Source organism: Heptranchias perlo, chromosome 8 (assembly GCF_035084215.1).
Source record: "Heptranchias perlo isolate sHepPer1 chromosome 8, sHepPer1.hap1, whole genome shotgun sequence".
Classification (NCBI taxonomy): Eukaryota; Metazoa; Chordata; class Chondrichthyes; order Hexanchiformes; family Hexanchidae; genus Heptranchias; species Heptranchias perlo.
The window spans coordinates 23,636,526-23,651,304 of NC_090332.1; the positions used below are offsets into that span (position 1 = coordinate 23,636,526).

The 14,779-nt window shown below is 40.7% G+C and overlaps 2 protein-coding genes across 2 annotated transcripts in view; one reads left to right on the top strand and one right to left on the bottom strand.

Moving 5' to 3' along the window:
• plekhh2 (pleckstrin homology domain containing, family H (with MyTH4 domain) member 2) overlaps positions 1 to 1,830 on the bottom strand; it is a 107,533-nt gene extending 105,703 nt beyond the window's left edge. Inside the window, exon 1 of the mRNA XM_067988801.1 lies at positions 1,691 to 1,830. The gene's annotated coding sequence lies outside the window, so the exon portion shown is untranslated. The remainder of the gene's footprint in view (positions 1 to 1,690) is intronic.
• A 284-nt stretch (positions 1,831 to 2,114) lies between these two features.
• thada (THADA armadillo repeat containing) overlaps positions 2,115 to 14,779 on the top strand; it is a 307,554-nt gene continuing 294,889 nt past the window's right edge. The window contains exons 1-5 of the mRNA XM_067988802.1: positions 2,115 to 2,448; positions 5,427 to 5,521; positions 6,579 to 6,709; positions 12,518 to 12,666; positions 13,343 to 13,375. Of these exons, the coding sequence (XP_067844903.1) occupies positions 2,373 to 2,448; positions 5,427 to 5,521; positions 6,579 to 6,709; positions 12,518 to 12,666; positions 13,343 to 13,375 (484 nt within the window). The 5' untranslated portion in view covers positions 2,115 to 2,372. The remainder of the gene's footprint in view (positions 2,449 to 5,426; positions 5,522 to 6,578; positions 6,710 to 12,517; positions 12,667 to 13,342; positions 13,376 to 14,779) is intronic.

Here is a 14,779-nt window from a genome sequence, read left to right on the forward strand (position 1 = left end):
CTGATATCAGCTGTTTATTTCCAGATTATTATTTTTTTAAAACTGAATTCACATTTTCAAACAGGATATAACACATAGCAGAACAGAGATGAGGGAACCTTATGGAGAGAGGAGCACCAGACTGGGTGATGGAAATATAAATAACAAATATCAGATACTATAACAATAATGATAGACTCTAACATAGCAAAGAACAACAGTAGCTATATATATATAAAACAATATAACAAAGACTGAATGGAATTCATGAGAAATTCAGTGCAAGTAAAATAATACCAGAGAAGAAAATAATAACATAATACAATATTATTAGAATGAGACACAATATGACAAATATATCAGAAACTGAGAATGGGTATTTACAATCATAAAATGTAATAACAGAGACTGAACAATATAGTAATGTAACACAACCGGGTGATTGTATTATAACTAAAACAGTGATACACATTGTGTATGATATAATTGCACAGTATGACATAGACTGTATATACTAATGCAATGTAACTCTGTGACACAGTTTTGGTCATATTGTTGCAGTGGTGATACTTCTAAATGTTCCCATTAAGATCCCCAAAGCATGGTCTGACCAGGAATAAAATGCTCAATTTTTTGACATGACTGTGAAGCCGAGGAAAACTGCACTAGCCCCTCATGAATAATCTTACCAGCAATTTTTTCTCTTTTCATTAATGATGAATATTCCATTTTCGGAAGAATAAGAATTGCTACGGCAGTCAAGAACATAGACAAATAACTCCATTAATGCCTTCCACCTATATTGACTTTATGCACGTCTATTTTCACTTAAAAATGACCAAAGCAGGACATTTCAATCCTTAAGCACAAAAAGTGCGGTTCACTGAGGTCAGGATATGGGTCCCATCCTTCAAATATCTTAATATTACAGTTGAGACAAATCCACGATCGATCACTGATTTGAAAACCATCACTTTTGGCTGAGCTCGCCTTTTAGAATAGAATTAAACATACTGTATTGCTTGAGTTATACAATGTTAAAACAAAACATAACTTATGTTTCAAATGTCGACAGAATTCTCTATACTGTGACTCCTATTATTTTACCAATTAATGAAATGATTTCTACAATCCAATTATAGAATCAACTCTTCTGTTTGAGTTATACAAAATAGTTGTCCCGTCTGGAACAAAACTGTAACCAACGCAAAATTCTGCAAACATTGGAGTGACTTTCGTAAACAGAAAACGTTATTTCTTCATCAGAATAACAACTGACTACAATTTACAAACATACTTTATAATCGTACTTTGGAATATTCACTAGTGCAACGAAAAGTATTTTTTTCATCAAAACCACTCCGAAAAAATAAACATGAATTTTGACACTTAACAAATAACTGATCGATTTAAAATAAAACAAACATGTCACTAATGCTTCATAACAGACTTGTTCAAAGACTTCCCTCTAAATATTTTGTTTATTGGGGACAATATCGTTAAATGGGTGAACCCCTAAACTGCATAAAACAGTGTCCACTGTATTTATCGGAACTCCCAAATTTTGTCTTAACCTCATCTTTTCCACCCTGTCAGTGAATGACATCACATGCAAAAAATCCTGGGGGGAAAAGTGCTGTGCTAACTCTCTCTGGACAAAATTCAACATCTCAGTTTCTCCCAAACTTATAAACACTGGCAAAGAGCCTACCTGATTAAATATGCCATTCCCGCCGTTAAACTTGAGACACGAAACTGTGACATAAAAATTCAAAGCGGGCACTTAGTACCGGGCGACCTTCACTCTCCCCTCCTGCCGGTCTCTCCATCATTGCCCTGTACGAGGCGATAACTTTCCCACACTCCGCTGTCAGCGCGTTCCGAACGCACTGTGTCCATCTGGCCGGGAACAATCCGGGCTAGCATTCTGTGATTGACACTGTGGTCGACCAATCGTGCGGCGAGAGGCGGTCCGGACGTGGTTTTTTTTTAAGCGGTCACCATATTAACCAATAGCCGCTGAGCGGAGGCGGGACCATCTTCAGGATTGGGGGGCGGGGCGGGGGATCCGACCGATCCGGTCACCGACTCGACGTGAAGGCGGAATTGACGTTGACGCGAGATGCCGCAAATATGGCAGCGCTGTGAGGCGGCGGCGGTTGGAGAAGGGCTCTTGCAATGAAATCGCTCTCCTTACGCGACGTTAATAATACTGCTTTTAGCTCTTAAAAGGCTGAGGAAGCCTGCTTGTTTATTTTTCATGGCGTTGCCACATTGTTGAAGTGACCACATAAAAGACAACTTGAGTGAGGTGAAATTCTGCGGATTTCAGCTTTTTAAAGGAGCAAGTTTTGTTGCTTTTCTACCAGCATTTTAAAAGAATTTGGGTGGAGATGGTTCTAAAGAAGAAGAAAGAAATCGACGTTGGTCGAATTGTTCTTGATGACCATAAACTTGTGAGCTTGAGATGTGAGTAAACACGTGTCTGTTACAGCAGTGTGCGGCAAGGTGGAGAGGTTTCTGAGTGTGGTCGGGAAGGGATGCTCCAGCTTTTCTTCTCTGGGCTGCATAGGTGGATACTGAAGAACCCAGGGCAACATATATACAGTTTAAACCCTTGTTCCTATTAACAAACATCGCAATCTGTGGAGACTGACACATCTTGGCGTTCTGACTTAGGATTCACCCACCAGTGAGGCAGCAGCACTTTTCAAACATCCAGGCCCACACAGTTCAAGCAGATCAAACTACCAAGTAAAATCTAAGTGTTAAAGTACCGAGGTACCTGGGCTTTAAAGGCAACGTAGACCACGATTTGAACAGCCCTGTTGTAGAGCTTGTCTGTTTGTAAGAGTGAAATATATTAAATGGGATAAAAATGCATTGATCATGTAATCAAACATGACTACAAACCTCTTTTGAAAAAGAATTGCATTTATATAGTGCCTTATAATAGTGAATTATTTTAAAGTGCAGTTACAGTTACGGTGGCAATCGTGGCTGTTACTTTGTGCATGGCAAGATCCCACAAAAAAGTAAAGGGATGAAAGACTAGTTAATCCTTGTGTAAATGCATCAAGAGTGTTAAATAAGGTTGGAGAACTGCAGGTGCAATTAGCCACATGGGAATATCATGATGTGGTGGTAACGGAGACCTGGCTCAACAAAGGGCAGGATTGGGTACTAAATATTCCTGGACACAAGGTGTTCAGGAAAGATAGGAAAGGAAAGAAAGGAGTGGGGTGGCAGTATTGATTAAGGAGAATATTGCCGTGCTGGAGAGAAAGGATGCCCTGGAGGGGTCAAGGACAGAATCTATTTGGTTAGAGTTAAGAAACAATAGAGGTGCCATTACACTACTGGGTGTATTCTATAGGCCACCAACTAGTGGGAAGGACATAGAGGAGCAAATTTGCAGGGAAATTACAGAGAGGTGCAAAAGCTGTAGGCTAGTGATAACGGGGGACTTCAACTATCTTGATATAGACTTGGATAGTAATAATATAAGGGGCAAAGAGGGGGAGGAATTTTTGAAGTGTGTTCAGGAGAACTTTCTTGACCAGTACATTTCCGGCCCAATAAGGAAGGAGGCATTGCTGGATCTGGTCCGGATGGGATGCATCCTAGGTTGTTGAGGGAAGTAAGGGTCGAAATTGTGGAGGGACTAGCCACAATCTTCCAATTGTCCTTGGATACGGGGGTGGTGCCAGAGAACTGGAGAATTGCAAATGTTACACCCTTGTTCAAAAAAGGGTGTAAGGATAAACCCAGCAACTACAGGCCAGTCAGCTTAATCTCGATCGTGAGGAAACTTTTAGAAACGATAATCCGGGACAGAATTAGCGGTCACTTAGACAAGTGTGAATTTATTAGGGAAAGCTAGCACGGATTTGTTAAAGGCAAATTGTATTTAACTAACCTGATAGAGTTTTTTGATGAGGTAACAGAGAGGGTCACTGAGGTTAATGCAGTTGATGTGGTGTATATGGACTTTCAAAAGGCATTTGATAAAGTGCCGCATAATAGGCTTGTAATCAAGATTGAAGCCCATGGAATAAAAGGAGCAGAGCAGCATGCTTACAGAATTGGCTAAGTAGCGGGAAACAGAGAGTAGTGGCGAATGGCTGTTTTTCGGACTGGAGGGAGGTGTACAGTGATGTTCCCCAGGGGTCGGTACTAGGACCACTGCTTTTCTTGATATATATTGACTTGGACTTGGGTGTACAGGGCACAGTTTCAAAATTTGCAGATGTCACAAAACTTGGAAGTGTAGTGAACAGCGATAGCGATAGACTGGTGGCATGGACGGACAAGTGGCAGATGAAATTTAACGCAGAAAAATGCGAAGTGATACATTTTGGTAGGAACGTGCAAGTGGTGGTGTTCCCATGCGCCTGCTGCCCTTGTCCTTCTAGGTGGTAGAGGTTGCGGGTTTGGGAGGTGCTGTCGAAGATGTCTTGGCGAGTTGCTGCAGTGCATCTTGTAGATGGTACACATTGCAGCCACGATGCCCAGTGGTGGAGGGAGTGAATGTTGAGGGTGGTGGATGGGGTGCCAATCAAATGGGCTGCGGCGGCGGTGGCGGTGGCGGCGGCGGCGGCGGAAGAGATCTTGTGTTCTACCACTGAGGGATGGTATGTTTTTGCACTAGCTCATTGTGCAAGTTAGTAATTTCAGTTTTGAATTTGTTGTTAAAATACTGCAGTACATACATAGTACCTCAGGATTGTTTATAAAAATTCTGTGGTTATGTTACAATGCAATAGTTGTATTTCAGTCGAATCTTGTTAAGACAGTTATTATGTACCTACTTCAGCAAATTTGCCCTGGTAATAGTTGAAGCGTCATTATAATTTTCGTTTATTTGTCCAATAAAACCACCTGCTTCCTACCAATGGACCCCTTTTATAACTGATCATGTGCCATAATGTTACATGCTCAGGTCACGACAAACCACTCCAGCTTTGCTCCTGCATCTTACGACATTGTGAACTCCTTGAATATGTTACACGTCCAAAACATTTATTCTTGTATTAACAGAACAACTTAAATGTCGCGAAAATGAGGTTTGATAAACTTATCTTCTGTTTGAGTTTTTAATAACTAGGTTGCATATTAATTATTTGTGAGTGTAGGCAATAGGCCATGGCTACTAATGTGACAGTATCTTTTGCAGTTAGGCCCTCTACTGTGCAAAACCCAAGGCATTGCCAGAATAGTGGAATTTCTACTTGTTTTGGAACGTTATTAAACTTAACTCTGGAAACATTCCTATTGACCTTGTTGTATATCTGTAATAATTATAATAGATCATTTTGTATAATATACAAACACCCTATTTGTGAAAGAAATGATCATCAAGTAGTAAAGATGCAAAATACATTTTTTTTAAAAAGCCACTATATTCTTGAAAAATTTGATTGTTCCTTTTCTTCCCCTCCCCCCAGCCATAGCAACTGGTGAGGAGACTGGACTTGCGATTCTTCTGCTGGAATGTGCAGAGCTCACTGATGGAATACAACAACTGCATTTACTAAAGAAGGTACAGTCTTACTACCTGCTTCATTCAGGCTTCACGACAGTCTCTTTGCAGCGCAGCAGTAACATGGACTTATAGTGTTTATATTAAAGATATCATTTATGATTGCAGAAAGTAATGTTAACTCCTTTCCACCTTTTCAGTGACTGTAATTTAAGAAGTTGCTTTTTTTAAAAAAAAGTGCTAGAGACTTTCTTAAATCGCAAAGCAAGTATTCCAGCTGCAGAATTATTAAGTAATGGCCATGTAAATACAAATCAGCCATTGCAAGTTTAGCTCAAAAATTATTGGATTAAATAAAGGATTTATAAGCAACAGAATATCTCACTGAAGACAAGTGATCACCAAGGTCCTTCTTTGAAAAGTTTCATAACATTTTCTGGGGTTTTGGAGCTCTAGGTCCTCAGTCATTTGTGGTATGAGCATGAGGGTGTGTGCATCAGGAGTTTCTGCCTAAACAACTTTAGAAGTGCTCATTGCACATCCAATCACTAATGGTTGTTGGGCATCTACTCCTGGATGCTGATTTCATGGACTAAAGATGATCAAATACTCCCTTAGTCACCATCCTTCATTTCTATTACTTCCAGCACAATTATTTATACTTGTACTAATATATGCTAACTAAGTCATTGTCCTCCCTCATCATATAGTTTCTCTTCACAGGCACTCCTTTTCCCTTTTACCATTCCATAATCATATTACATTAAATGGAATCACTTCAAAAAAGGTATTTTAAATCAGTTAGCTGTCTCAGTCTTGGCTAACTGGGATTAAGGCAGGAATAAGTTAACTTGAATTGTTCATTTCTCTCCAGGGTTAATATTTGGTTACGGCATTGAGTGGCATTATGCCTCTTCCAGTTTAAGAATCTGAATACATTTCACTAACTTCTCAATTGTTAATTGAGATAACAAAGACTGAGTTAAATTTGATTTGATTGCACTTGTCAGTGCTGTTCTTTTTCTACGCTGTTGAAGCTTTAAATTGTTATTTTTGTAAAATCTATCATTTCCACATATTTAATCACTTTTCTCTTGTATTCTTCTGTAAATTTCAGATTGGATCTTTGTTACGAAAGCTAGGCAAAGACTCTGTGCATAATTCACAAATTCACAGCTCTTTGGAAATATTGGTCGGAATTTACTGGGATCTGGAATCCAAAATCCCTTTGAAGAGAGCAACAGCAAGGTAACCTACAGATTATTTGCGTCGTGTTTTCAGCATGTTTACAAGTGAACTAGTAGTTCTGCTGTTGGCTTAGTGGGTAAGTGCACTACCTGGTTTGGTATGAACCATACCATGGGCAGGGGAGGAAATCAGGGTTTCTACATTTTTATATTTCCATGAACTAATTTCATAGAATTTCTATATGTTTGTCCAGTCTGTATCATTGTCGAACCAGGTCCCATTGATGCCTCTGATATCATAGCTTCTTTCTCCAGCAAGGACATCCATGTTTCTCATTTTATTCCTAAGACTCCAGCATTCATATATTGAACCCTTTTCCCCACTCTCTTGAATTTAGTGTTTATTTTACAATTATCCCTCCATGAGGTCATATCCTTATACTTTGCACATTTATCGATTGGATCTGTAACTGCACTGGCGCCATCATCTACTAGTCCTTGCTTTGTACCCTAACATCTAGGTTCTGTATCCTTTTTTTTAAACCTACATCACCCTCTTTATTTTTCCTCTTTCTACATCTGTTCTGTTTGCTTCTCGACATTGCCTTATTAGTTTAAGTATTCTTTTACTGCCTTATTTACCCTGTCTGCAAGGACGTTGTACTGGTACTGGTCCAATTCACGTGAAGTCCGTCCTGCCTATAGAGTTTCTCCCTGTCCAGAACTTGATCCTCGCGCAACCTTAGTTACATCATAATTGCAACGTAGCCACTACCACCACCATCTCCTGTTTATGCCAAACTTGCTTCCTTGCCTTTTCTTGGTAAAATTCACTCTTGTCATTTCACTCCATCTGTCTCTTGCAGCTCAGCTCCTGTACAGTTTTCTTTCATCAGTAGATTCTTTATCCGTCATTTTTGTTTTTCCTGTTAGTTGCCATCAATTTCTTTCTCATCTTCTATTGTTCCTGTGAAGGAACAGAGGGTTGATTTTTCTCTAACGTTCCCATCAGGATTTCTTGTTTAGTATCTTTCCTTCTGTGCTCTTAGATTTACATCAAATTCTATAATGTTTTTATTCAGTCCATAATATAATAGGAACCTTAATTTAAAAAAAAATTTAACGTACAGCTGCATTCCACAATGGTCCATGATGTCATTCACCCTATCAACATGTTTAGTTTAGTTTAAATACATTGTCAGGTTCCACATGTACAGTGATGACACCCAGCTCTACATCACCTCTCTCGACCCTTCCACTGCCTCGGTGTTATCAGACTGTCTGACATCGAGTCCTGGATGAGCCAAAATTTCCTCCAATTAAACATTGGGAAGTCGGAAGCCATTGCCTTTGGTCCCCGCCACAAACTCTGTTCCCTAGCCATTGATTCCATCGCTCTCCCTGGCCACTGTCTCGGGCTGAACCAGATTGTTCGCAAACTCGACGTCCTATTTAACCCTATGCTAAGCTTTCAACCCTTTGTCCTCTCCATCACCAAGACCGCCTGATTCCACCTCCGTAATATCTCCCGTCTCTGCCCCGCCTCGGCCTGTCTGCTGCTGAAACCCTCATTCAGGCTTTTGTTACCTCCAAACTCGACTATTCTCCTGGCCACCCTCCCATCTTCCACGCTACATAAACTTGAGCTCATCCAAAACTCTGCTGCCCGTATCCTAACTCGCACCAAGTCCCGTTTACCCATCACCCCTGTGCTCACTGACCTACATTGGCTCCTGATCCCTGAATGCCTCCATTTTAAAACTCTCATCCTCATGTTCAAATTGCTCCATGGCTTTGCCCCTCCCTATCTCTGTAACCTCCTCCAGCCCTACAACCCTCCTCCAACACTGCGTTCCTCCAACTCTGGCCTCTTGTCGTTCACACCACCATTGGCGGTTGTGCCTTTAGCAGTCTAGGCCCTAAGCTCTGGAAGCAAGGGTAGTTAGGTTTTTAAACAGTTCTGAAGGCTTTAGCCAGGCTCAAAGTCAAATGCTGGAGAAACAGTTAGAAGGCACATTGTTGAAGTCAAGTAAGACAACCCACAGGCAAGGGGAAGCGTGTCATGTTCTTTATTTTGCATCACTATGGGAAGATAGATTGTACTATTTGAATTAATTGTAAACAATTTTACAACACCAAGTTATAGTCCAGCAATTTTATTTTAAATTTTATTTTAAATTGCTGGACTATAACTTGGTGTTGTAAAATTGTTTACAATTGTCAACCCCAGTCCATCACCGGCATCTCCACATCATATTTGAATTAAGTGAGCCCCATTATGACTGCCTTTCTGAATGTTCACTTTGCTGTGAAACAAAGCGGCTAATTGATTCATATAGAGCTAATTGTAACAGTTGTTATGTTTGATATCTTTATAGTATCATAGTATGTTACAGCTCAGAAGGAGGCCATTCGGCCCATCGTGCCTGTGCCAGCTCTTTGAAAGAGCTATCCAATTAGTCCCACTCCCCATCTCTTTCCCCAAAGCCCTGTAAATTTTTTCCCTTCAAGTATTTATCCAACTCCCTTTTGAAAGTTACTATTGAATCTGCTTCCAACACCCTTCCAGGCACTGCATTCCAGATTATAACAACTTGCTGCATTAAAAAAATGTTCCCTCATGTAGCCTCTGGTTCTTTTGCCAATCACCTTAAATCTGTGTCCTCTGGTTACTGACCCTTCTGCCACTGGAAACAGTTTCTCCTTATTTACTCTATCAGAACGGTTAATGATTTTGAACACCTCTGAATCTACTTTTAACCTTCTCTGATCTAAGGAGAACAATCCCAGCTTCTCTACTCCCTCATCCCTGGTACCGTTCTAGTATGCCTCTTCTTCACCCTCTCTATAGCTTTGACATCCTTCCTAAAGTGTGGTGCCCAGAATTAAACAGAATACTACAGCTGAGGCCTAACCATTACTCCAGCTTGTTGGGCCTGGATGAAGCACTCCTGCACCTCCTGGCCCACGAGCAGTGCGATAAAGGCACTTGCCTCGTGGATCCGCCCCTACCCGCCTGCTTTCACCTGACGTGAATCAGAAGCGATGGGAAGCCCGAACAAGTAAGGTTAAATTTGTTTGACATTTCTAATACACAATAAATTAAGTGCCTCGACTACCGCGACGAGGTACGTTGCCCCTTTAAGTATCGGCCTGCCGGCTTTAAGTGGGGACGGGACTTTTGGGCTCTGTTGGTCCTAATACCGACCCCTGAGGAACACCACTGTATACTTCCTTCCAGTCTGAAAAACAACCATACACCACTGCTCTCTGCTTTCTGTCCCTTAGCCAATTTTGTATCCACGCTGCCACTGTCCCTTTAATCCTGTGGGCTTTAATTTTGCTTACAAGTATATTATGTGGTACTTTATCAAATGCCTTTTTGAAAGTCTATATACACAACATCAACCCTCCCTGTTACTTCATCAAAGAACTCAATTAAGTTAGTCAAACACGATTTTCCTTTAACAAATCCGTGCTGACTTTCATTTATTAACCCATACTTTTCCAAGCACCAATTAATTTTGTCTCGGATTATTGTCTCTAAAAGTTTCCCCACCACCGACGTCAGGCTGACTGGCCTGTAATTGCCAGGTTTATCCCTCCCCTTTTTTGAACAGGGGTGTAATATTTGTAATCCTCCAGTCCTCTGGCACCGTTCCCATATCTAAGGAGGATTGGAAGATTGTGGCCAGAGCCTCCGCAATTTCCACCCTTACTTCCCTCAGTAACCTAGGGTGCATTCCATCTGGACCGAGTGACTCTTCTACTTTGAGCACTGCCAACCTTTTAAGTATCTCCTCTATCTATTTTTATCCTACACAATATCGCTACTACCTTCTCCTTTACTGGTACATTGGCAATGTCCTCTTCTCTTGTGAAGACCAATGCGAAGTATTCATTTAGTACCTCAGTCATACCCTCTGCCTCCACAAGAAGATCTCCTTTTTTGTCCGTAATTGGCCCTACCCTTTCAGGAATTCCCCTCCCTCTTTGCCCTTTACACTGTTACTATCCCAGTCTATACTGGGATAATTGAAGTTCCCCGTTATCACTACTCTATAGTTTTGCATCGTTCTGTAATTTGCCTGCAAGTTTGCTCCTCTATCTCCTTCCCACCGTTTGATGGTCTATAGTATACAATTAGTAGCGTAATAGCTCCTCTAATGTTCCTTAATTCTAACCAAATAGATTGTGTCTTTGACCTCTCAACTACATCATCCCTTTCCAGTGCTATAATTGTTTTTTTGATCAATACTGCCACCCCCTCTTTCTTTCCTTCCCTATCTTTCCTGAATACCTTGTAGCCAGGAATATCAAGTACCCAATCCTCTGTTTCTTTGTGCCAAGTCTCTGTTATTGCCACTATATCATTCTCCCATGTGGCGATTTGAGTCTGCAGCTCATCAACCTTATTTACCATGCTATGTGCATTTACGCACATGCACTCCAAACTCATCTTAGACTACTCACATTTGCCCCCTGTCTGATCCCTCCTATTTCTGAACTGTTCTTCACTCTAGTGCTATTTGTCTCCCTAGTCCGCTGTCCACCTTGTTTCTCCTTTCTAATGTTTCATTCTGGTGCCCAACCCCAGCCAACTTCTGGCTGTTCCCCTTCCCCCCCTCAAAATGTTCTGCACCCTCTCAGTGATATCCTTTACCTTGGCACTAGGGAGGCAACACACCATGTGGGACTCATGTCGGTGGCTGCAGAAACGCCTGTCTATCCCCCTGACTATCAAATCCCCTATAACAACTGCATTGCTACACTTCCTTGTGCCCCCACCGTGCAGTCAAGTCTCCCACAGTGCTGTGGATTTGCTTCTGACTGCACTCCCCCGAGGTGTCATCACCCTCACTCGTATTCAGCACTGAATACTGGTTTGTGAGTGCCACATTCCTAGGGGATTCCTGCACTGCCTGCCTGTTCCTCCTAGTCTGCCTAGTGGTCACCCACACCCTCTCCTCCTGAATTATTCATAGCTGCAGGGAGACCACCTACTGAAACATGCTATCCACAAAACTCTCAGTTTCCTGTATGCACTGTAGTGACACCAGCCGTCCCTCAAGCTTAGAAACTTTGAGCTCGAGCAGTTGGCGGCATTTCCTGCACGTGTGGTTTTCCAGGACACACAAAGTGTTCAGGAGTTCCCACATGGCACAGGATGTGTCTTAAGGAATGACTGTTAACTTGACACTTATTCTTTCAATCATACCTTGTTTGTTAGAAATTTTCAGTGTTCATGTGATTTTGAATCTTCACTTTAAATTAAAATACCCCTTTTCAAAAAACTCGTTATATTGTGAATATTGTGAGCACATCTGGGGACAGTAGTCTTAGTGATGGGTTGTCAGAGAGCAGTGAAAACTGAGTTATATACTTTGTGGTTTGGGAAGTTTTACTTAAATTATATTTGAACCTTTTAGCCTAGTATGCTAATGTTACTCCCATCATTAAGTAATCTAATTTCATGATCACTGGGTCCAACCCAATTTAAATGTACAGTTTCCATTTTCTTTGGATTTGAAATGTTTGTATTTCTGTCAGAAGTTAGCCTGCTATTCATCAAGGGTGTGATTCAACAGCGTACTTCATCTGTGTCTTTTGAGCTACAATTATACAATGTAAATTGTTTGCCTTGCTTGTTAATACAGTACGAATCATTTAATGTAAATCACTTGTATAGCAACATTATAAAGGGGCCTGCTGAACTATATCTGTTATATAATGGCTCCCACATAAAGTGGATCTTGTACTGACTGCATTTAAATATTTTAATATGAAGTATACCCACACCAAGATGCTTATTTTTAATATTTTCACACAAAAGGCTTCATTCAAACTCAACACTAATGTTCTTTTGCAGTGCACTGAGCAGCATTCCTGAAAACCTGAAGGAAGAAGTGGTTAGCTGCCTCATCAAATGCCTGAGAGAAGAACTGTTGACAGTGGATAAATCCCACATTAGGAAGGTGATTGATTCCATTGCAGCATGTATGGAGAATTTTAGCCTAGGTAAGATTGATCAAGTGCATGAGCTTTAATAATTTTATAGACAGGACTTTCTGTTTGGCCTTTTTAAAAGTTGATGTTCCTCCCACATCTTGCATTGTTCCTTAGTGGAGGGTATGCAACTGACTTGTATGTAGATTTAGAACCATAGAAGTTTACAGCATAGAAGGTGGTTACTTAGCCCACCATCTTTGTGTTGGTTCTTTACTTAAAGCAATCCAAAACTAAATCTACTATCTCACATTCTCCCCATAGGCCTGTACCTTCCCCTGCTTCAAATATTTATCCAATTTGCCCTTAAAATATGCAATGGTCTCTGATTCAACCACTCCCCGTGATATGCTCCAACAGCCTTCTGTGTAAAGGAATTTCGTCTAACCCCACTCCTTACACTATCAGTGATAATTTTAAATTGATCACCTCATGTCACTGACTTCCCAACCAGTGGAAATAATCTTCCTTATTTCTTCTATCGGAAAGTAATTAAGTTTTGCCAAGCTTGGATTTTAAAAACCTGAAGACTGAAGGAGGAAGTAAAGACTGAGGGAGATGAAGTGTTCTACTGACCTGAGGTCCTGGACAAGAATGAATCGGAAACGGCATGATGAGATTTTGACATTTTTCCATTTCTAATTGTGCAATAAAGTAACCACTCTAATTTGTTTTTGTGTCTTCACAGGTGAAAAGTGCATGCAATTTCTCTATCTGGAGGGTAGGTTGTTCTGTTATATATTTTTCGTTAAAAAATTGTTCTCTTGCACTTGTCCATTTTTTTTGTTACAATTATCCCACTTCCCCTGAAGATTGCACTTAATCTTGACTCTCCATGTACAATACAGTATAAATCTTGTCTTCGATGTCAAACTGATTGATTAATTTAAACAAATTTGCTATTATTCAGTTAACTAACCCTAGTATTCAGGATCACCTACGGACATTTGTTTAAGACTAAATGAAATGCAATGCTTTGCTTTGAAAAGAATTTCAGTTTGGTTCTGTTACAAATTTGGGTCTTTCATAGATCCCTTTGAGGCTTCAGTGGCATCACTTGCTCTTTGAAGCAGCCTGAGTGTCTTAATTTTATGGAAATTGGCTCACACTGCCCTATTTCTACTTGAACAATCCCCTTGCAATCTGGACTGAATATTAGTGTCTTTTGCATATTTGTTTCTTCAATCTTTCCGAAGGAGAACTGACTTAATGCTAACTAGGGCAAAGTTTGGTTTGAATCGTAAGCAGCTTAATTCCATAGTAAGGTGAAACGTACAGATTAATCGATATGATCAGAGTTTCTTAGTTCAAACAATGCGACTTGTATCTGCTTAATTATATAAAATAAATAACACGTGATGCTACCCCAACTTTGCTGGATCATCCTAGTTAACTTAAACAGAATTATCTCCCTTTCCTACAGTCCCAGGGCAGAACCACTGTCCCTGCAGTCCCTTGTCTTTTGCAGCCTTTTGACACCTGCAGCTGCCCATCTCCAAAAGCCTGGTTGCCTTGGTGCTTGTTTCGTGTTCTTGAAAGCCTCTCACCCTATGCCAAAAAGCTTGTCCCGTCTCACAGACCGATAGAGATCAAAGGGTTTTCGAACACCACAGTGTGAAGTCATTCCGAATCCTCAGACAAACAAATGAATCACTTGCTGTTTAAATTCTTGTAAACAATTTTACAACACCAAGTTATAGTCCAGCAATTTTATTTTAAATTCACAAGCTTTCGGAGGCTTCCTCCTTCGTCAGGTGAACGATGTGAAAATGAAAACCTCGAAATGAAATCGCATTTATAATTCACAGAACAATGCTTGGTGAGTACAGACAGTTTTTTCAACTGCCCGTTGCCAAGGCAATCAGTGTGCAGACAGACAGGTGTTACCTGCCGGGTCTCACAGAATATACAAATCACCAAAAAAAAACAACAAACAAAAAAAACAGAGATAGAGAGGTAGAAACATAGAAAAGACAGCAACTGACCCGTTATATTAAAAACAGATAACATTTGTTCGCTGGTGGGGTAACGTGTAGCGTGACATGAACCCAAGATCCCGGTTGAGGCCGTCCTCATGGGTGCGGAACTTGGCTATCAATTTCTGCTCGACGATTTTGCGTTGTCG